The sequence below is a fragment of the Bos indicus genome, chromosome 4, assembly GCF_029378745.1.
Source record: "Bos indicus isolate NIAB-ARS_2022 breed Sahiwal x Tharparkar chromosome 4, NIAB-ARS_B.indTharparkar_mat_pri_1.0, whole genome shotgun sequence".
In the NCBI taxonomy this organism is placed as follows: Eukaryota; Metazoa; Chordata; class Mammalia; order Artiodactyla; family Bovidae; genus Bos; species Bos indicus.
In genome coordinates this window covers 104,506,249-104,530,533 of record NC_091763.1, presented here as the reverse complement: position 1 = coordinate 104,530,533, position 24,285 = coordinate 104,506,249, and the positions used below count along the sequence as shown (strand labels likewise).

Below are 24,285 nucleotides of genomic sequence, written 5' to 3'. Positions count from 1 at the left end.
TTGTCAAATTATACCTAGCTGAAGAAAGAATTAGTTACCCAGATGGTAAGGCATAAGAAACTCCAGAATGCACCACTGAGAGTCAAAGACATGGAAAATACTGAAGGGAGGTAAAGTAATGTGAAAGATAGAGTGAGATCTAACATAATTAACCAGAGCTCCAGAAAGAGAAGAAAAAGAGATTGATACCAAGGTAATGTTTGAAAAGGTATTTCTGGCTGACAGATTTCTAGTATTGATGAGAAACCAGCAATAGATTTAAGAAGCTCTGTGAATTTTTAACAGTATAAGTAAAAAGACATCTGTACCCAGACAAATCATGTAGTGAAATGGCATAAACTTGAATACAAAGAGAAAAATCTTAAAAGCAGCCCAAGGAAGATTTCTTTCAAAGTAGCAGCCATAGACCAATAGCTGAGTTCTCAATAGGAAAACATATAGTCACAAAATAACTGGAGATTTATATTTATAAATTCTATACTTAAGTATCACTTAAGGATGAGGGTAAATAAACATCTTGGTGAAGAAAGTCCATCAGCCCTTTGTAAAGAAAATTGAAGGATGTGTTATACTTTAGACAGAAAGTTTACATATAAAGATCTGAGGTGCAAGATGGGATAAAGAGTAAAGAGTGACAAATATGTGTACATGTTGAATTAAACATTGACTATATAAAATATTAGTAAGACCTTAATTAAAATATATGATAAATAAAGGACATGTTCTAAGATAGTATTTTCTGGGGGAAGGTAAAGTGTGTTAATTGATTTGACTTTGATAATTCCATGTTTTAATTTCTAGGCTAAATATAACTCTAAAAACTAGACTTATAACTTCTAGGAGAGGGGAAGCATGGAATAAAAAAGAAAAAAATTATCCCAAAGAAAACCAGAAAGGATGCAAAATAACAAAGATCAGGAAGGACAAACAACATGAATTAGGGTGATTACATTAAGTACTAAATGAAATAAATGGTTCACTTAAAAGGCAAAGATTGTTAGACCAGAATTTTTAAAACATGGTGTTATGGAGTTTATCTGGGACTTATGTAAAAGTTGTAAGATAAATCATGCAGATTTAACAATGTGAACATGGTGCAATTATATTAATATCAAAGTAGACATTAATTTAGAAAGATTTATTGGTTATCGGGGGACTCCCTTCAAAATATAGAGTGAACGATTCACTAGGAAGACAATGACTTTAATCATATAGCATAGCCTGAAATGTAGCTTTAGAATACATATAACAAAAATTTACAACACTACAAGAAGTAGAATAATTTACAGTCTTAATGGGGTATTTTAAATATTTCACTCAGTAATTGATAAAAGCAACAGGCACGTTACGCAGGATTTAAAATATTTGAACAGCATAATGAGCAAACTTAACCCAGATGATTTATAGAACCTGTTGTACCCAGTTGAAGAAGACTACACATCATTTTCAGGCACATAAGGATATTGGGAAATTGACTGTATAAAACAAGTTTCAACAGATTTCAGAAGATTGAAATAAAAAGAGCATCTTTTCTTTCCATAACACATTTTTATTAAAATTTGTCAGTAAGATAATTTTAAAAGCTTCATATGTTTATAAAGTGTGTAACAACTATGAATTAATCCATGTATTAAGAAAGAAATCACAATGGAAATTAGAAAGTACCTTGAGCTGGATGAGTACATAATTTTGATGTCAAGTTGTGGAATTTGATCAATCAGGTTGTTAAAAGTGAGATAAGGAGATGTTATGTCCCTCACATGTAAAGGATCTTGACAGAAAAATAGAAATTACCCAGCACCAGGCTATGGAATATTCTTTATTGGAGAAAAAAAAAAATTGAATCATCAAATCTCTCAATCAGATCTCTAGATCTAGCTCGCTTATGGGAAATACGGGAACAAGGCAAGTGATCCCATGAGAAAACAAATCAACCAAATCAAACCAGAAAGTGGGACTTTCTACAGTATACCTGACTTTTTCCCCTGACAAATCAGTGTCACTGTAAAGGAAAGAAGAATAGGAAAAGGAAAGGATAGGTGTATTATTAGAATAAAAGTTTTGATTAATGTAGCAGTCACTCCCCTCAGTGGAAACAAAATTAAAAAGTTATAGAATGCAACTAAAATAGTACATGGAGAAAAATTCAGTCTTAAATGTGTTTGCTGAAATACAAGAAGTCTCATTAATTGTTAAATTTGATGTCCATTTATAAGAACATCTTAATTTTGATGAAACCTGGAAAATAAAGAAGGAAGCAAATAATAAGAGAGTCATACAGTGGAGAGCAAAGGCAAAATTTATTTATTAGAAAGAGAAACGGATAAATCTTGAATGATAGTGATCAAAAAAAATGTCATAAAATAACCAAGAGCAAGGAGCGAAAAAAAAAGTAGGGGAGAGTGGGGGAGAAGATGGCATTACATACCCTGAAGACTTTAAAAGATCGAAGACAAAATTATGAATGGTTTTAAGCCAGTTAATTGGAAAACTTCACAGAAATGGACAAATTCCTAGAAAAATAACACCAAAGCTGACTCTAGAATATTCAGAAAACTTGAAAGGAGTATTACAGCTTAAAACCAGTAGTCAGAGCTTTCCCACGAAGAAAACTAACAGTTCATTCAAGGAACAGTATTTCTATCTTGTATATGTTCTTCCAGAGAACAGTGAGAGAGAAAATGTTCTCAACGTCTTTTGAAGTTAGCATAACTTTGATCCCAAAATGAGACAAGAAGACAATGTAAAAGAAAATTAACAGGTTACTTTCTTATATGAATAAAGATGTAAAATTTCTAAATAAGATATTAAGATATTTATCTAAAGATGAGAGTGCATTATAATCAAGTTAGATTTATCCTAGAAATGTAAGATTTAATACCAGAAAAATAAATTTATTTGTAATACCATCTTAACAGCTTAGAGACGAAACATATGATCTGCTGAATAGTTACAAACAGTGCTTGATAAAATTGAGCCTTCATTCATCATAAAACCTGAAACAAAACTCATGTGCTAAGGTTATCTACTATAAAAAAATAAAGTTTCGTAATGTTGGAATATTGAAAAGTTTCCCTCTGAGATTGGGAGAGATACAGTGTCCAATATAATTACTTTTTGTCAGCATTATACCAAAAGTTGTGACCTTCACTAAAGCAAGAAAAAGAAATTTAAAAAACTTGAATTGGAAAGGCAGAAATAAAACTATCACTGTTCACATAGACATGAGTGTGTATTTATAAAAATCTAAAGGTATCTACATTGTTAAAAAACAGTAAGGGTTTAACAAGATTGCTGATTAGGAAAATGAAAGATCACTTTATTACTATATTCTAGTAAATAAGGAAAATCTAAAACTGTAATTTCACAATAGAACAAAAAATGTGTACCCAGAAATAAGTCTAAAAAACAGTCTAAGACTTCTAGGATCCTTGTTGAAATGAATTTTAGAAGACCTAGTAATTGAAGCAAAATACCATATTCATGGATTGATAAAATATTTTATCACCATTATTGTTATACCCCCGATTTTTCATCATGCCCAACAAAAACTCATTAAAAAAAAATTCCTTCTTTCTTTCTTGTCCCACCTTGGTAACCTCTGTTCCACTTTGTCTTTATGGGTTTGCCTATTCTAGGTACCTCATATAAGTGAAATCATACATTATTTGTTCTTCAGCACATGAAATGTTAGTGTCTGTCTTATTTCACTAAGCTTAATGTTTTCAGAGTCCATCTTAGTGATGACATATGTCATACTAACCACCAAACTGTTTTCCCACTGGCGTTCCATTTACGTTTTCACCAGCAGTGGATGAGGATTCCAATTTTTTCACATCCTGTAGCATAAGCTGGAATCAAGATTGCCTGGAGAAATACCAATAACCTCAGATACGCAGATGATACCACCCTTGTGGCAGAAAGTGAAGAAGAACTAAAGAGCCTCTTGATGAAACTGAAAGAGGAGAGTGAAAAAGTTGGCTCAAAGCTCAACATTCAGAAAACTAAGATCATGGCATCTGGTCCCATCAATTCGTGGGAAATAGATGGGGAAATAGTGGAAACAGTGGCTGACTTTATTTTTCTGGGCTCCAAAATCACTGCAGATGGTGATTGCAGCCATGAAATTAAAAGATGCTTACTCCTTGGAAGGAAAGTTATGACCAACCTAGACAGCATATTACAAAGCAAAGATATTACTTTGTCAACAAAGGTCCTTCTAGTCAAGGCTATGGTTTTTCCAGTGATCATGTATGGATGTGAGAGTTGGACTATAAAGAAAGCTGAGTGCCAAAGAATTGATGCTTTTGAACTGTGGTGTTGGAGAAGACTCTTGAGAGTCCCTTGGACTGCGAGGAGATCCAACCAGTCCATCCTAAAGGAAATCAGTCCTGAATATTCATTGGAAGGACTGATGTTGAAGCTGAAAGTCCAATACTTTGGCAACCTGATGTGAAGAAATGACTCACTGGAAAAGACCCTGATGCTGGGAAAGATTGAGGGCAGGAGGAGAAGGGGATGACAGAGGATGAGATGGTTGGATGGCATCACAGACTCAGTGGACATGAGTTTGGGTGGTCTCTGAGAGTTGGTGATGGACAGGGAGGCCTGGCGTGCTGTGGTTCATGGGGTTGCAAAGAGTCAGACACGACTGAGTGGCTGAACTAAACTGAAGCATTCGTGGTTCAATGATAAATTCTTGCCTGCCAATTTGTCCACATCCTTACCAACATTTGCAATTAAAAAAATTTTAGCTGTCTTAGTGGACATGAATTGGTATCTCATTGTGAGGTTTTTTGTTTTTTGAAAACTGCATTTGTGGCATGTGGGGTCTTAGTTCCCCAACAAGGGATCAAACCCATGCCCCCTGCTGTGGAAGTGTGGATTCTTAACCGTTGATCCGCCAGGGAAGTCCTTCATTGTGAGTTTTGTATTGGGTGATTTATTTTTAATGGCAGTTCCTCAAAAATCTAAACACAATTATAACACTACCCAGGAATTGAAAACAGAGACTTGAACAGATAGACTATACATCTATACTGTGTGTGTGTGTGTGTGTGTATTAGTATGCACGTGTGCTCAGTGTGTGTGTGTGTGTGTGTGTGTGTGTGTGTGTGTGTGTGTGTATTAGTATGCACGTGTGCTCACTCAGTCATGTCTGACTCTGTGAACCCCTGGACTGTGGCCTTCCAGTTTCCTCTGTCCATGGTATTCTCCTGGCAAGAATACTGCAGTGAGGTGCTGTTTCCTCCTCCAGGGCCTCTTCCCAACCCAGGGATCAAACCCATGTCTCCTGCACTGCAGGGGGATGCTTTGCTGCTGAGCCACCAGGGAAGCCCATATACTAGATGTCTGCTAATGTCTATTAATATTGATTGCAGGGTTATTTACAATAAGCAACAGGTGGAAACAACCCACATGTCTATCAACAGATAAATGAAATGTAGTACATACAATGAAATACTACTCCGTCATAAAAAGGAATGAGGTTCTGATACATGATATAACATGAGTAAACCTTGAAAGTGTTTTGGTAAGTGAATTTAGCCAGACATAGACAAATACTGTAATTCTATTTATATGAAATATTTGGAATAGGCAAACTCATAGAGACAGAAAGTAGAATAGAGGTTATCAGGGGCTGGAAGATGAGGGAATGGGAGTTACTGATTAATATGAGTATTAGTTTAATGTCAGGTGGAACCTAGTCTTCTCACCATAGTGCAGACTTTTTTTTTCTGTAACATTCCTGACAGATGTTCAGTTGAATACCCTTAATAGTAAGTCAGTTTGTTCCTTTGTCAAGTATCTTTACTACTAATAAAGATAAAATTGTAGAGCTCAAATTTACCTTCTCTAGGTTTAAACTTCATTCTTAGTTTAGTTCTCTGAGACAGCACAGAACAGTCTGTCTCTATTTCATACCCCAACTCTCACATTGTTTGACATGAACACACACACACACCCATTTAGACCTTTCTTTGACACTGGTTACTTGTTGTTTGCCTTCAAACGTATTCAGGTCATCCCATCCCATCCAAAAACAAAAATACTTTCCCTGACTCTATTACCCCTTGAGCTTTTTTATTCTGATCACTAAATGCCTTTTCTTAGTAACTCACTCAAACCGTACTTCTTGAAAGTCAGTCTCCATTTCTGTTGCACAGCTGAGTCTGGTCTTTTGAAGGCCACTGGTGGTGGTGGTTTAGTTGCTAAGTTGTGTCCGACTCTTGCGATACTATTGACTGTGGCCTGCCAGGCTCCTCTGTCCATGGGATTCTCTAGGCAAGAATACTGGAATGGGTTGCCATTTCCTTCTTCAGGGGATCTTCCCAACGCAGGGATCGAACCCCAGTCTCCTGCATTGCAGACAGATTCTTTACTAACTTAGCTACAAGGGAAGCCCTTGAAGGCCACTATGTACCCTTAATAATCAAACTCCCCTGTGAACTAGTGTCAGTTCTCATTTCCAGTTATCTCTTGATTATTTTACCTTAATGTCTCACTGACATCACAGAGTGAGCAGGTCCAAAACTGCGTTAGATCTTTCCCTTTCAATCGTCTTCCCTTCTGGTAATATTTTCCACTTAGCATACCTTATGCTTGAAACTTCAGAGCATCTCTGATTTCACCTGTCTTATTTTTCTCGGCAGTCAGTGGAACCGTCGTGATTAGGATTATTAGTGCTTTTATAAGTGACCTCAGAGAGCTAGCTTGTCCCTTTTTCCATGTGAGATTACAGCTAGAAAGCACCATCTGCAACCACAGAGTGGATCTTCACCAGACCCTGAATCTGTTGGCACCTTGATTGTGGACTTCTCAGCCTTTAGATCTGTGACATGTCTATTTACAGGCCACTCAGTTCATGGTGTTTTTGAATAAGCAGTCCAAGCAGACTAAGACAACTGCTATTCCTATTAAGGCTTACGAGACTGTGACCTCCAGGTCAGTAAGGACTATCATTACAGAATTCCTGATGCCCTGTATATCATGTGACACTAGTATTAGGCCTTTATAAAGTATGTGTCCAAAGTATGAGTTACTTTTAGAATTAGATAATACATCTAAGAACCCCACGTATTATGTCCAGTACATAGAAGGTACTCAATAAGTGGTGGTTCTTTTCCTTATAGTTTATGCTTTACATTCATTGATTATGTTTATTCATTCTTTTGTTTAAAGTTTAAAAATATTGAGCTCCCTTGTGCTGGTTGCTGGGTGCTATGATAGAGAAATGAATGTCAGTCTCTGTCTTTAAGGGTCTTATAGTCTAGTTAGAAGCAGACACATCAAGAATTAAGGACAGTATACTATGTTTAAAATGTGGCCCAGGTGCCAGAGGAATCATAGCATAGGAGCATATAATTCAAAATGGTTGTAGGGGATAGAGGATGGAAAGATTTTTTAGAAAAGGGATACTTAAACTGAATTTTAGCTATTTAAGATGTGCAAGACTTCTATAAAGAAAGGTAATTAAACTTTATTTAGGGACAGAAAGCAACACCCAAATACATGGAGTTATATACCATATCCTGAGGATGGATTGAAAGACTGAATGGTGAAAATGTCACCTTTTCTCAAATTGATCAGTAATTTATTGAAATCTACACCTCTGTTGGTTTTTCTGTGGAACTTGACAGCTTGATTAATGGTTTCTTTTGAAGTAAAAAGAGGCAACAATTGCCAAGATATTCTTAAAGAACAGTAAGATGAGATGACTTCTGTAATACATTTTTTTTCAGTCAACAAATTTGAATGCCTGCTATATGTGAAGCACTGCTAGGCCCTGGTTATTACCTTGGTGAATAAGACACATGGCTCCCACCAGAAGTCACATTCAGATTCACTTCTGGTGATATCTGGAGGTTTTAATAAACCACTTCCTAAAATGTCAGATGAGTGCCAAGAATACGAACAGACTTATCACTCTAATTTTTATTACATGATTTTTTTTCATATTAAAAATTTTTCCTCATTGTATATGTTTTTTGTTTATATTTTCTTTTGTGAATTTTTTTAAATGGTAGGAAGCCTAGAAGTAGACTGGTTTTTCTTTAAATAGATCTTTAAGAATGTCAGTTGTGTTACAGCCTTGTTAGAAAGGCAGGAGAGGGTTGGGATCTGCTGCTGAGTGATGTCCAGAGCAGTTAGCCTGACCTTGGGGAGCCAGGGAGAGTGACTTTGAGGGTTCCACAGGCATGGTTTTGAGGCCTAGGCAGTTGGGTGTCTGAGGTCTAGCCTTTGGGGTGTCTTGAGTGAATGAGTGACTGAAGTCGCTCAGTCGTGTCCAACTCTTTGTGACCCCGTGGACTGTAGCCTACCAGGCTCCTCTGTCCATGGGATTCTTCAGGCAAGAATACTGGAGTGGGTTGTCATTTCCTTCTCCAGCGGATCTTCCCGACCCAGGGATCAAACCCGGGTCTCCCGCATTGGAGGCAGACACTTTAACCTCTGAGCCACCAGGTGCCTATAATAAGAAAAGGGAAGATGAATAACAAAATAACAGATGATACTATGTAAATAGAGGTTTCTAAATGAGCTTTATATGCTTTTATGGGGGTAGGTGGGTGGACACATGCTTAATGGCAAATTAGTTGTTTATTGCATTAAATAAATGAAGTTCTACCCCACCTCTTTCTTACTATGAATAAAAATTAATTGCTAGTGGATTGAGTACTAAATACAGAAAGCTTTTCAAAAGAAGGGACATACTTTTATGAGCTCAAAGCAGGGAAGGATTTCTTGAGACTGAAAAACACCATAAAAATTGATGAATTTTTGACTGTGTTAAAAATGGAAACTTAATTATTGAGACTCCCTTAAGAGACTTAAAGTACAGGATCAAAGATGTTTGTAACACATGCAGTAGCTACCTGTTGCTGATAACAAGTGTTTGTCTCTCTGTTTCTGTGGATCAGGGATCTGAGAGCAACTTAGCTTAGTGGTTCTAGCTCAGGGTCTCTTGTGAGGCTGCAGTCAAGGTGTCAGCTGGGCCTGTGATTATCTCAGTGAGTGCTGTACTAAAGAAGGACCTCGTTCTGCGCTGCCTCTTCGCATGTGGCAGCCTTAGAAGATCCAGTTTCAGATTCACTCACATGGGCCTCCTCCTAGGGCCCTCTCACAGCATGGCAGCTGGCTTTTCCTGGAATGAGAGATCCAGACCAGAGTGAGAGAGACTCCCTAAGGTGATAGCCACAGTCTTTTTTTGGGGGGGTGAAGGGTGGGGGGAAGTGGTGAGTCAAAGTCAGTCAGTTGTGTCCAATTCTTTGTGACCCCATGGGCTGTAGCCCACCAGGCTCCTCTTCCCATGGAATTCTCCAGGCAAGAATACTGGTGTGGGTTGCCATTCTCTCCTCCAGGGGATCTTCCTGACCCAGGGATCAAAGCCAGGTCTCCTGCATTGCAGGGAGACTCTACCATCTGAGCTGCTGAGGTCTTTTTTTCTAAAGTTGTTTTCCCTGTGCTCTCCTATATATCCTTGTAACTTATTTATTTTATACATAGTCATTTGTACCTCTTAATCCCCTACCTCTATTTTACCCCTTCCTCCTTTCCTTTTCCTACTGGTTCTCTAACTTCTGTGACTCTGTTTCTGCTTGGTTATATTTATCACTTGTTTTATTTCTTAGATTCCATATGTTAAGTATATTTGTCTTTTTCTGTCTAACTTACTTTACTAAGCATGATACCCTCCAAGTACATCCATGTTGTTGCAAATGGCAAAATTTCATTCTTTTTTATGGCTGAGTAGTATTCCATTGTGTATCTATAGATATACCACATATTCTTTATCCATTCATCTGTTGATGCATACTTCGGTTGATTGTCTTCTTAAAACTTAATCTTAAAAGTGACATTCTATTACTTATGCCAGTCTATTCAATAGCAAGTCAGTAAGCCCAACCCGTACTCCAGGAGGTGAGGTTGTACAAGGGCATGAATATCAAGAGGTGACAGTCATTGGGGCCATTATAGATGTTACATCCACCATGTAATGAATGGACAACTGTTATGAAAAATATACCTAAGGAACTGTTCACTAAGACAACACCAAGTAGAAAAAGGACAAAAAAGTCTGAGAAGGCATTTGATGATAAAAGAAATTTAAATAACTAATTAACATAGTTAAAAGATCATTATCCTCATTAACAATTGAATAGAAACTGAAGCCACTAAAGACCATTTTATACAGACTACACTAACAGAAATTAATACCTGACAGCATCAGACATTAGCAAGGATATGGAGCAATGGGAGTTCTTCCACCGCTGGTTCAGTTCCGTTCAGTTCAGTCGCAGAGTCGTGTCCAACCCTTTGCGACCCCATGAATCTCAGCACACCAGGCCTCCCTGCTGCTGCTGCTAAGTCGCGTCAGTCGTGTCCTACTCTGTGCGACCCCATAGATGGCAGCCCACCAGGATCCCCCATCCCTGGGATTCTCCAGGCAAGAACACTGGAGTGGGTTGCCATTTCCTTCTCCAGTGCGTGAAAGTGAAAAGTGAAAGTGAAGTCACTCGGTGTCTGACTCCTAGCGACCCCATGGACTGCAGCACACCAGGCTCCTTGAGGACATCCATGGGATTTTCCAGGCAAGACTACTGGGGTGGGGTGCCATTGCCTTCTCCCCCAGGCCTCCCTGTCCATCACCAACTCCCGGAATTCACTCAAACTCACGTCCATCGAGTTGGTGATGCCATCTAGCCATTTCATCCTCTGTCGTCCCCTTCTTCTCCTGCCCCCAATCCCGCCCAGCATCAGAGTCTTTTCCAGTGAGTCAACTCTTCACATGAGGTGACCAAAGTACTGGAGTTTCAGCTTTAGCATCATTCCTTCCAAAGAACACCCAGGACTGATCTCCTTTAGAATGGACTGGTTGGATCTCCTTGCAGTCCACAGGACTCTCAAGAGTCTTCTCCCAACCCCACAGTTCAAAAGCATCAATTCTTCGGTGCTCAGCTTTCTTCACAGTCCAACTCTCACATCCATACATGACCACTGGAAAAACCATAGCCTTGACTAGACGGACCTTTGTTGGCAAAGTAATGTCTGCTTTTCAATATGCTATCTAGGTTGGTCATAACTTTCCTTCCAAGGAGTAAGCCTCTTTTAATTTCATGGCTGTAGTCACCATCTGCAGTGATTTTGGAGCCCCAAAAAATAAAGTCTGACACTGTTTTCCACTGTTTCCCCATCTATTTCCCATGAAATGATGGGACCAGATGCCATGATCTTAGTTTTCTGAATGTTGAGCTTTAAGCCAACTTTTTCACTCTCCACTTTCACTTTCATCAAGAGGCTTTTTGGTTCATCTTCACTTTCTGCCATAAGGGTGGTGTCATCTGCATATCTGAGGTTATTGATATTTCTCCCGGCAATCTTGATTCCGGCTTGTGCTTCTTCCAGCCCATCGTTTCTCATGATGTACTCTGCATATAAGTTAAATAAGCAGGGTGACAATATACAGCCTTGACGTACTCCTTTTCCTATTTGGAACCAGTCTGTTGTTCCATGTCCAGTTCTAACTGTTGCTTCCTGACTTGCATATAGGTTTCTCAAGAGGCAGGTCAGGTGGTCTGGTATTCCCATCTCTTTCAGAATTTTCCACAGTTTATTGTGATCCACACAGTCAAAGGCTTTGGCATAGTCAATAAAGCAGAAATAGATGTTTTTCTGGAATTCTCCTGCTTTTTTGATGATGCAGCGAATATTGGCAATTTGATCTCTGGTTCCTCTGTCTTTTCTAAAACCAGCTTGACTGCTGGTAGGTGTGTGAATTGATGAACCACTTTGCAAAATAATAGTTTTCTACAACTGCTAAGCAGTTACCCTAGACCCATGGTTGTAAGATTTGAATGTGTATCAGAATCACTTGTAGGGGTGCAGTGCAGACAGATGTCTGAGCCCAGCCCCAGAGTTTTTGATTCAGTTGAAGTGGAATGGAGCCTGGTAATTTGTGTTATTGGCAAGTTCCCAGATGATGGGAACTTGGCCGAGGAATCGTACTTAGAGAACCAACCATTGTCCTAGAGAAATGTGTCAGTATATGGAGTAGGAAGCTTACTTATAGAAAAATGTTCATAGCAGCATTATTCCTATTAACCCCAAAGTATACGGACACAAAATTCAGGTGTCCATCAATAGTGGATTGGATAGATAAATCATTATATATTCATTTATGGAATAAAAATATTGTTCAGATAGAAAATCTGTCTCCTGCATTGATCTGTACAAATCTCCCAAACATATTTAGTCAAACATTAGAAAATCATAGAAAATTCTTTACATGATTCTATTCATAAAAAGTTCAAAAACAAATGGAATTAACTGTATTGTTCAGGAATGCAAATCAAGTTATCAAGTTCTATAAAAAGTACTACTGGGATTTTGATAGTGATTGTATTAAATTTATATATTAGTATAAGGACATAGATATTTACAAATTGAATTTTCTAGTTCATGAACATGGTCTTGATCCTCATTTATTTTAGTCCATTATTTCCTTAAATAAATATCTATAGTTTTCAATATAATGTTCTTTTTTTATACTTTGAGGAGTGTGGGATTAGTTTTATTCCCAAGAATCTTTTGTGCTATTGCAAATGGGATTAGGGAAAATTATTGTAGGGAACTGATTTTTTCTTTTGTACATTGATTTTTAAAAATCTGATTCCTAGAGAAGTCTTGTTCTCAAATTCATCAGTCTTGGATTTTTAAGTAACACTCATATGTGCAAATAATGATTGTTTTATTTTTTCCTTTCTCATGTGTAAGTCTCTGTTTTCACACACTGCTTAGGGTCTTGCGTACAATATTTGATAGTTGTAGTGATCTATATCACTGAATTTTTATTTTTCCTATCTTTAATGTGAACGCTATATGCTTGGTGATGCAGTTTCTGGTTTGAGAGATTTGTGTGTGTATGTTTAATCATACATGGATATTGAATTTTGTCAGATTTTTTTTACCTACATCTATTGAGGTGATTGTATGATTTTCTTCTTCTACTAATGTAATTTAATTCATTACATTTGCCATACAACTTTTTATTTAGTGCTATTACATCTGTGCTTACAAATGAGATTAGTCAATAACTTTCTTGTGCTGTTTTACCCAGTTTTGGTATCAGAATCTGTGTTGTTAGAAAGAGCTGATTAATTTTCTAAAATTTTTTTTATGGTCTTGAAGTTTTTATAACAGAGAAAATGTTTCTTGAAATAACTTAAAATGATTATGGTTTTATCGTTGCTTAGGATTCCCTGATTTAACTAACGTTTTCAATTAACCAACCATCAGACTTCAGGATTACAATTGTGATGATTTACTTTGTAGAGCTGGGATTACAGTTTCTCTTAGCACTCTACTTTTCTGGTCATCTAAACTCATAGCTGAATTATTAGGCAAAAATTTTTCAATCTTTCTCTTTTGGCATGGCCGTTTACTCTCTCAGAACCGTAAATTCTTCTGTGCTACAAAGCAGGGTTTTCTTAGGGTACTAAATTTCGATCAACAGTAGTTCAGATTCTCATTACTTCTTGCTGATAATTGTAGCGTGTTTTTAATGAGAGTGGGCCTCTAGTAACTCTCTGACTTATTAGTTAACTTAAACATTGTTGCCAGAGTAAACAACCTAAAATATATGTCTAATCAGATCAAAAGACATTTGTAACAAAAACTGCATTTAAAAAAGTTACTGTATGATGGCTTAGATAAGTCTCTGCAATCAGCTGTCAGTTAAATTATTTTAAAAATATGTACATGCACACAAATTCTGAATTATGATTATCTGCTGTGAGAGTTTAATGAGTACACAGTATAGATTGGGAGGAGCTAGTGAGGAAAGGCCTCTTGGAGAAAGTAAAATCTAAAACTCTGTTTTATCTGAACAAGTTGTGCTAGCTTGGAAAAGTTCTGAGCCGAGTTTTCCAGGAAGAAGGAATAGCAGTAAAGGTTTGCTGCTGGAACACCATTGTGGTTGAGTTTATTGAGTAAGGGATGGAGAGAATAGTGCCTAATGAGGCAGGAGATCGACAGGGGCAAAATCCTTTAGGATCTTGTATGCTTTGCTAAGAACTTCAGGTTTTATTATGAGTCCTTGAGGAGCTGGTAAAAGGTTTAAGCAAGAATGATTGTGATCAGATTTGTGTTTTAGAGATTTCACTCTGTGGAGAAAGGATATGAGAGGAATGGAAGTAGGGCAAAAGAAGTGGAGGAGCCAGTTAGGATGCCTTTGTAAGTAGTAGTTCAGGGAGAAAAGGTGGTAGTTTAAACTAGAGTAATGATAGTAAACAAGGTAACGCGTGGAATGATTGTCTCATAAAGCCATTAAAATAACCTATGAAGTATGAGCAGAAAAAGATTTGGAATAAACTTACCAAGTTCATCTAGTAGATGGTGTTACAGAATTGAAACCTGGGGTGTTAACCATTTGATCATGTGTTTAAAATAAAAGCCAAACTCCATTGAAGATTTTTCAGCCTACCTTTATTACCTTTATCACCAATGCTATATATATAGCCAGACCAAACTATGGCAATAGTTAATTTGAACATACCTGTACCTTGATGATTGTTTACTATGACTGCAGTACTCTAATCCCATATACTTAATAAAATTCAGACTATCCTTTGGGATCCAGGTCAAATATGAAGCCTTCCAAATTTGCCTCCTGACACACATTGTCCCTTTACCTTCTTTTAACCAGAGTAGTTTCTTTGTATTGTAATATGTTAATCCAGCAGATATTTATGTGATGACTATGTGCTGGGCACTGTGTGTACACATTGTGAACATATTTATATATAGGAATAGATATAGTCACTGTCACTATAGAACCTATAGCCCAGAGATAACACAGACTTTGAACAAAATCTGTGTACACATATTGTTGTTTAGTTGTGCAGTCATATCCGACTCTTTGTGACCCCATGGACTGCAGCACGCCAGGCTTCCCTGTCCTTCACTGTCTCCCAGAGTTTGCTCCAACTCATGTCCATGGAGTCAGTGATGCCATCCAACCATTGCATCCTCTGCCATCCCCTTCCCCTTCTGCCCTCTTTGCCAGCATCAGTAGAAGTTAGCTCTTCATATCAGGTGGCCAAAGTATTGGAGATTCAGCTTCAGCATCAGTCCTTCCAATGAATATTCAGAGCTGATTTCCTTTAGAATTGACTGGTTTGATCTCCTTGCTGTCTAAGGTATTCTCAAAAGTCTTCTCCAGTACCACAGTTTGAAAGCATCAATTCTTTGGTGCTCAGCTTTCTTTGTGGTCCAGCTGTCACATCCGTACATGACTACTGGAAAAACCATAGCTTTGACTACACAGACCTTTGTTGGCAAAATGATGTCTCTGCTTTTTAATACGCTGTCTAGATTTGTCATAGCTTTTCTTCCAAGGAGCAAGTGTCTTTTAATCTCATGGCTCCAGTCACCATCTGCAGTGATTTTGGAGCCCAGGAAAATAGTCTTTCACTGTTTTCATTGTTTCCCCATCTGTTTGCCATGAAGTGATGGGACCGGATGCCATGATCTTGATTTTTTGAATGTTGAGTTTTAAGCCAGCCTTTTCACTCTCCTCTTTCAGCTTCTTCTAGAGGCTCTTTAGTTCCTCTTCACTTTCTGCCATTTCTACACACATATATTTGAATTAATAATTATAAATTTTGAAAAGTGATTATTAAGGAATAGTAAAGAGTGCCTGTGGGTTCTTGAGACCCTTAGAGGGTCCTTGAGTCAAAACTGTTTTATAATACTAAGACATTATTTGCATTTTCACTCTCATTTTCTTGTGAATATACAGTGATGTGGTGTGTCATAGTGCAGCAGATTGAATGCAGAAGATATGAAAATTCAGATGTCTTCTGTTAAGGTAGATACTAATTAGTATTATAAAAGAATGCCACTTTCCATCTCCACTGTTTTTTGTTGTTTTGGAAAGTGTAGTTATGTTTTTTCATAAAAACTAGATAATTTGTGTTAATGAATGTGTTGTAATTTTTATGTGAATTAAGTATAAAAATTTCTTGGATATAATTTTAATATAGATGAATATTGATTACTATAACCTACATGAATAAAGGCTCTGTGGGCTCCTCAATAATTTTTAAGACTCTAAAGGGATCCTGAAACTGGGAAGGTTAAGAGTCTTCTGTAGTGAGAACCTGACTTATGTTCGTAGCTTCTGGAGAAGTAAAAGATACCTTATGTTTCCTTTTAAATTCTTATGTTTTTTCTAAAAAGTAGAGTCTGGTTATCTCCCTATCTCAAAAGCCTGTAATTATTTGCACATAATGGGTATGTTTGTTAAATTCCATTGTTAAGGTCTATTGTAGATGGTACATTGTTCGAAGCCTTTGTTCAGATACTGTCATTTCTAATTGCTAAAGGAGATGTATCTGGATTCAGATCCCTCTTCTTATGAGTTTGAGCAAGTTACTTAACCTTGCTGAGCCTTACCACTCATCTGTAAGATGGAATACATATTATCTTACTCTGCTGTAGTGATTTAATGAGTTAATACATGTAACCTGGTTAGTAAGTGATAGTTACTATTTTATTGTGTGTTTTTACAAACACGCCTATTTCTGTGCCTGTTGTTATTTTACATACAGAGCATGTACATACTGGGCTTAGTTATGTTAGTAGGCAGAGAGGTCTGTGAATAAATAAGTATATACTTTTAAAAAATCACCATTTGAGTACATATAACAGTTTATCAGGAAGGTTGAAAACCAAAATAATGTATTTTGTGGTTATTCATCTTTATGGACAAGGGAACTGAAACAAAATGTGGGCTTGGAATAGTTTTAAGTAACTCCGTTATACTATAGGATAGGGACGGTGCTTCACATTTACTGAATCTTTGAACAGTATTAAAAAGCTGGAGATACTTAAAAACATACTTTGGAAATCTTGAAAAATAAGTACTGTAGATTAAAGGTTAAGCCCCAAAATATCGCACATGGCTAATGGAAAAAGTAACTAAAGGCACCATGGAAGAAAAACAGAATTGCCTTGAGAGAATAATATGAGATGTTACAGAGTGTGACTAAATATGATCCAGTAAAATAAGAGAACATAGGACATCCTACCTGTGGTGGAGTCTAAATTCAGTGGTTTAAATTGTAACTGTATTAAAGGTAGACTCCTTAAGATGACAGTGCAGAATGTTTGCCAAGGGGTGACCAGGAAATAGGAAGATCAAGTGACTGCTTTGCTTTTCATAGCAGAAAGCTGTAGGAAAATTATCCTTTATATTCTCTTTTGAAGCAGATAATTCAGTTGTGCTTAAAAATAAAAAGAAGTAATGTTTTTTCTTAAATAAGATAAAAACTGTAAGTTGGCTAAACTTCTAGGTTTGGACCTAGAACTTGGTTACGTTTTAAATAGAAAGGGTTGTAGACATTCTGTTCTTTGTACAGTGTGAAGTTTTCTGGGATGTGTGTGTGTATCCTATATATACACATACATATATTCATAGTATTTCTTACTTGAAGATTTTGTCAGTTTAAGGTTTACTTGATTTTTCATTGATTATTACTGTGTATTATCTCCATAGCTGTAGTCATTGAACTTGCAGTCCATTAGGTTGTGATCTCATTTGTATTTAAAGCAAATGAAAAGCTATCCTGCTAGTTACGTTTGCTATTTAAGTTGATCATGCAGTCAGTGCCAGTTGATTGATAAAGGTTGTTAATTGAAAACGGTTAAAATGGAAAATTATCTAAGGAAAGAAGGAGATACGTATTTTAATTTAAAGCACATAAATATATTCATATGCCTATATTTTGATATAGGGTTTAAGTTTTTTGTTTGATTAATGGTGTTCTGAGCGGAGTTACATGTTTTTAATTCCGCAACCATATGGTAATGCATTATCCACAGTTGCCTGTTTTCTTTTTATTTTAATCATCCATGCGTTCAGTGAACAAATTAGTGGAGATTCTAGGGGAGAGATGATGGTAGCTTGGACTAGCAGGGGAAGTAGTAAGAAGTAATCTGATCCAGGATGTATTTCAAACATGGAACCAAGATAATTTTCTCTTGTACTAATTTCCAAATGTATAACTTTTGGACCTGAAACTGAAAAAGAGAAACCACTGCTCAGAACTGAATATGTGTTCTGAAAGATCAAGTAAGATCTTTTTTCTTCACATCTAAAATCCACTTTTCCAGTGAGCTCCATTGGCTCTACCTTTGAAATACAGTAAGTCTTCAACATAGTAACCTTCTAGTAGCGAACTTTAAGATATGTGAATGTGCAATGTGTGAAAGTCCTATTGTTGACATCTTTACCATCTCCCAGCCCCTGCTTCCTCCTCCAGGCAGTAATTCTTGCCTGTTCACTTGCTACCAGCCTCTGTATGCCAGCTGTTGTACTGTACTCTGAGATTAAAAATGTTTATTTTTTGTGTTTTTTATGTATTATTCTGTGAAAAGTATTATAAGCCCATTACAGTACATCCTGTATAGCTGATTGTGTTACTTGGTTACATCGGCTAATTTTGTTGGAGTTATGAACACACTCTTGGAACGGAACTCGTTCATATGTAGGGGTTTTGTGTGCCTCTTAAACCAGGCAACTTCTCACTGTTTACTTTGCCACCATCTTAGTCCTCACTGCTGTCATCTCCCCAGTTATTGCAGTAATCTTCCAACTGATGTTGCCCCCTTATATTTTGTTCCGTACATACCAGTAGGAGTAATTATTTAAAATGTAATTTATATAATGTTACTCATTTGCTTAGAAAACTACACTTAAAACCCAAACTTTAAACTGTGGTTTCAAGGTTTATATAATCTGGCCCCTACCAGCTTCTATAGCTTCATCTTCTAGACTGTGATTCTCAAAATGTGGTCCAAGGGTTCAGGAGATCTGTAAGGCCAAAACTTTTAATAATACTAGGATGATATTTACCTTTTTCTCTCTCATTCTCCTGACTGTAGAATCAAGTTTCCATATGCTACATGATCTGTGTTATTGTTACAAGTTAATGTAGAAACCGGTATGACAATCCAGCTACCTTCTATTAAACTAGTCATTAAAGAGAATTGCAAAAATGTAAAACAGTGCCATTCTTCTCACTAAATTTTTTGTTTGTTTTGGACAGTGGACTTGTTTTTTGTTTTAAAAAAAAGTTGTTTAACACATGACAATTTTATTCAAATAATTTAAAAAATAATTTCCCAGTCTGATTTCTTAATAGGGCAAATATCATTAGATATAACTCACAGAAACAGCAGTTTGGGGGATCCTCAATAATTTAAGAGTGTAAAGGGATCATGAGAGCATACTCATAAAGTTTGAGAGCTAGTCTTGCACTGTATGCGTTTTCTTACATCACATCAGTCTCACTGGCTTTCTTGTTTTTGTAGAATACTCCAAGCATACTTGTAACCTAGGACTTTTTTCATTAATTGCTATTTTTCCTCTACCTGAAGAATATTTTCACCAGCTTCCTCACTTTATTCTCATATCTGTTCAAATATTACTACCTCTTTGACAAGACCTCAAGCCTACGGTTTCTGAAAGAGCCTTCTTGGGACTTCCCTGGTTGTCCCCTGGTTAAGACTCTACACTTCCACAGCAGGGGGCACTAATTCTATCCGTGGTCAAGGAATTAAGATTCCACATGCCACATGGTCGTGGTGTGGCCAAAATAAATAAATAAATAAAATTTTAGAAATAAAGCAAAAGAGCCTCTCCCTACTGTCTTTCACCTTGATTGAATTTTTTTCAAAGCATTGATTCACTGCTGGAAATTATACATTTATTTTCTTGTTTATTTGTGCCCTTAATAGAGTGTATACTCCATGAGGGCAGGAGCTTTGTTACATGCCTAAAGCCTAGAATAGTGTTTGGTACATAAACTGTTAATCAGTAAAAAGAAAATACACAGAAGTTGAATTCATTAGTAAAAATGTAAGTGATTTAGAAGATAGACTAAGGAAATCTAACATGAATTAATAGATTTCTAGAAGGAAAAAAGCAAGGAAGTAATAGTTAACTGAATAATAGAAAACTATATCCTGACCTGAAGAAAGACTTGAATCTGTATACTGAAAGGCAGAATAATAAGCAGAAGTTATACTTTGTAGTGAAATTACTGAATATTAGGGATAAAGATGATCAGAAGCTTAGAAAGAAAGCTCAGATAGAACAAAAAGGAAGGATTATCAGGTCAACAATGGCAACACTGAGAGGTAAACAACAGCTGTGATTAAGAATCCCATACCTAATCAAGATATTTTCAGACACAGAAGGAACCAAAGTATGTCCATCACCCATGTACTGTTTGTACATTTGAGAGAGATGATTAGTAAAACTGGAAATCAGCATCTATAGAAAACTGATCTCATATCTTTTAACATAACTTTTTTAGAATTTTGAAACATCATTTTAAATAACTGGTTCTCAAAGTGTGATGCCCATACTAGCAGCAGCAGCATTACATGGGAATCTTAAAAATGAAGACTCTCCTGTAGACTTACTGAATCAGAAACTCTGAGCTTGATACTCTGCAGTCTGTATTTTAAGAAGCCCTTTGAGTGATTCTAATGCATATTTAAAGTGAATTGCTGGTAGAAACTGTGTATTTAGATTTTTTCATCCCTTCTGATGGTCTTTATCTTTTAATTTGTATCTGTACACTATTTACATGTAATATAATGATATATTTTTAAAAGTTTATTTGTGTACTTATTTTTGGCTCTGCTGGGTCTTTGTTGCTGCACAGACTTTGCTCTAGTTATGACAAGTGAGCAGGGGGCTACTCTCTAGATGTGGTGCACTGGCTTTTCATTACAGTGGCTTCTCTTTCTATGGAGCACAGGCTCTAGGGAACATGGGCTTCAGTAGTTGTGGCATATAGCCTCAGTGGTTGCAGCTTCTGGCTCTGGAGCACAGCCTCAGTAGTTGTGGTGCACAGGCTTAGTTGCTCTGTGGCATGTGGGATCTTCATGGATCAGGGATCGAACCCATGTCTCCTGCATTGGCAGGTGGATTCTCTACCATTGAGCTACCAGGGAAGCCCAGTATGTTTTGATTTAGGTTAACCAGTTTAGTAATTCATTTTCTGTTAGTTTCCTCTGTTTTTCATTACTCAGTTTCTTCTTTCCTGCCTTCTCTTAGGTTATTTGAACATTCTTTTAGTATTCCATTTTAAATTTACCTAGTGTGTTTATTTTTAGTTATACCTCTCAGTAGTTTCTTTAGTGGTTATTCTGGCAATTACAGTATATATACTAAAGTTTTCATTGTCTGCTTAGAATAAATTCTCTACTCCCCTAAGTGGATTATGGAAATATTACTACTATATAGGTCTCTCTATACCCGCCCCCCCGCCACCACCAACTCCTTTCTGTTATCCTTGTCTTGCATGTTACATTTCCTTTATGGAAAGTCTCATTAGGAAATGCTATAATTTTTCTTTCAAGTATTAAACATATTTAAAGAGTGTAAGAGGAGGGGATTAATGTATTGTGTTTACCCAGATATTTACCTTTTTTTTTTTTTTTTTTTGCTCTTCATTCCTGCTCTTTAAGGTTTCCTTTTGATACAATTTCTCTTCTGTTTGAAGAATTTCTTTTAGTAATTCTTTTGGCAGCAGATTTTTTTTGTTTTTATTTATCTAAATATATCTTTATTTTACTTCATTGCTGAGAGCTATTTTCACTGGGTATAAAATACTAGGTTGACAGTTTTTTTAAAACTTTAAAATGCTGTGCTACTACTTTCTGCCTTCATGGTTTCTTTTGAGACACCTGTAGTCATCTGAAATGTTATTCCCTTGTAGTTTATGGGTCATTTGTCTCTGCTTTCAAGATAACGCTTTGTTTTTAGTTTTCAACACTTGATGTGTGTCGTATGCATTTCTGTGTACTTACCCATTTTGGGAGTCATCTTTTGGAATCTGTAGTTTTATGTATTTTGTCAAATTTGAGGAGATTTCAACCAGTATTTCTTCACATATTTTTTATTGCTTCATTCTCCTTTTCTTTTGGAAGTCAGTGACACAAATGTTAGACCTTACTGTTATTATCCTGTAGAACCCCAAGTTTTAAAAAATTTTTTGATCTCTTTTTTTTTTCTTCTGTTAAGACTGGATAATTTCAGTTGATCTGCCTTCATGCTCCCTGACTCCTCTATCTTCATTCTGCTGTTGAGCCCATCTGTCGAGTTTTTAAATTTTTGTTATTGTAATTCTTATTGTCTTCTGTTGTTTCCTGAGACTCTAGTTTTCCATTGACTTCTAGAGTATTATTGATTGCTTGTTGAAGCATTTTTATTAAAGTTGCTTTAAAGTTTTTGTCAGCTAACTCCAACATCTGAGTCATCTTGGGGTTTGTAATTTTTGCTTGTCTTTTCCATGTGACTTGGGGGTTTTCCTAGTTCTTTGTGTGCTGAGTAATTTTGAATTGTTTGCTGGATGTTTTGAATATTATGTTAAGAGAATTAATCTGATTAGGGAATAATAGACATATAAGTTCACAATGAGGCAAAGAAGTGTTCTTTGTGATTCTCTCCTCTCCCTCACTCTTTTTTTTTTTTTTTTTTTGCTGTGACTGTTCAGGAGAGCAAAAACTTATAGCATCCTAGTTGGAAGATAGACTGAAGCCCTTTTTTTGTAGTTACCTGCATCAGAAAGGTGATCTCACTAAAGATTTGGGAGTAAAGGGAGCTACCTGAAAGCACTTTTGATGCTAAGATTACTTAGACCCTGGGAGATGTGTATACTTTCAAGTAGGGCCTTCTGCTATTAGTTAAGCAAAGTTGAGAACTATCATAAATAGACTGAACTAATAATATTAATGAGAAAGAGTTCAGTTGCTTTTTTTCCCTTTAAAGTTTTAACTTATCCTTTTAAAATGTAGTTTTGAATATGTTTGAGATCTGTTTTTATTTTAAACTTTCTTAAAAGTTAATATAAAACAAACATGTACATCTTCATATTGTAACTCATAGAAAATGGTGTATTGTTACTTGATTATCACAATAGATTCCTTAAGTATATAAAGGAAAGAATTATTAACTTCATTTCTTTGATCAAAGAAAATAAAAGTTTCAGCAGAATAAGGTTTCAACAGATGTCAGAATATTCTGTCTTAAGTTCTTTGTCACTATCATAGCTTTATTTTGTGGTAGGTTTATAATCCCTGTTAGGAAATGTTTTCTAAATGCTCTGTAACCGATTTTTTATCCTATACCCTGATGACAAAAAGAGGCCTCTGGTTACTTTCTTTTAATCTCTGCTCAGATATTCATCACTGCCCTACCATGCTCAGAGGTGCAGGTTCATGATTTCTCTTCCCTTTACCCTTCACCTCTCTCTCCCTCTCCTTCATCTTGTTTTTTGTTGAATCTATGTAAATAAGATCTATTGACTATATCAAGTTTCAGTGAAAGTTACCTCCTTGTGTTAAATGTTTTTATCTTTTTCAATTTATACTTGGTAACTTGATTTGGCTACTTGAATTTATAAGGATTATTGCTTATCAGATTTTTAAAAATCATTAGCACAAGTAACTTCTGTTCATAACACATTGAATAGAGCTATTTATATAACCTTTTACATGACCAGAATAGTGGATACCTCTAGCTTATGAATATTTCTTTCACGTGTCTGTTTTTCAGTGTTAATTAATTTGAGCTTCTTATCTGGGCTTTCCAGCCAATCACAGAATTCATTATGAAGCTTGAATTAGATGGGCATGTTTGTAGCCAGATGCATTTCTTCCTAGTTTTCCTGTCATCTACAGGGAATCTGGTCTTCTGGTGTCTTCAGCCAATTGAGACTAAACCAAACTCTTGTTTTAAATACATTATTTGGCAAAAACAGTGTTGGTCAAAACAGAAACTTAACTCATTCAGCTTAATCAAAAAGAGGGAAATTTATGGGAAATATACTAAAGTAATTAGTTGAGCTACAGGAATCAGTCAAGTGGACCTTAGGTTGTTCAGTACCAGTGAATTCTAAATATTTCCCACCTTTTTCTACTTGTTTCTAAATATCTGCTCCTTATCTTCTGTTGGAGATAGACTTTCCTGTGTGCTAGAAAGCGTGGCTCTAAGTAGCCCTAGGTTCATTTGCTTCCACTTAAATGACTATAGTCATACGAGTATAGTGAAGAACAGATAGATAGCCACACATAATAGTCAGGAAGGCTGCATTTTAGGAAAATTGCTGGGAAAGAATTTAATTGTTCCTAACTAGAATCATGTGCCCACAATACTCAATTACCTGGTCTAGTGGGATGAAGTACATGATTAGCCCATCTTGTATAATGTGT

General features: G+C 36.4%; 1 protein-coding gene across 15 annotated transcripts in view; it reads left to right on the top strand.

Annotated features, from left to right (window-relative positions):
- The window catches only part of BRAF (B-Raf proto-oncogene, serine/threonine kinase), a 178,134-nt gene that overhangs the window by 29,881 nt on the left and 123,968 nt on the right, over positions 1-24,285 (top strand). The window contains exon 2 of one of the 15 annotated variants that reach the window (XM_070788262.1): positions 15,797-15,865. The exons of the other annotated variants lie outside the window; for them this stretch is intronic. Coding sequence (XP_070644363.1) covers positions 15,839-15,865 — 27 coding nt within the window. The 5' untranslated portion in view covers positions 15,797-15,838. The remainder of the gene's footprint in view (positions 1-15,796; positions 15,866-24,285) is intronic. 15 annotated transcript variants of the gene reach the window in all.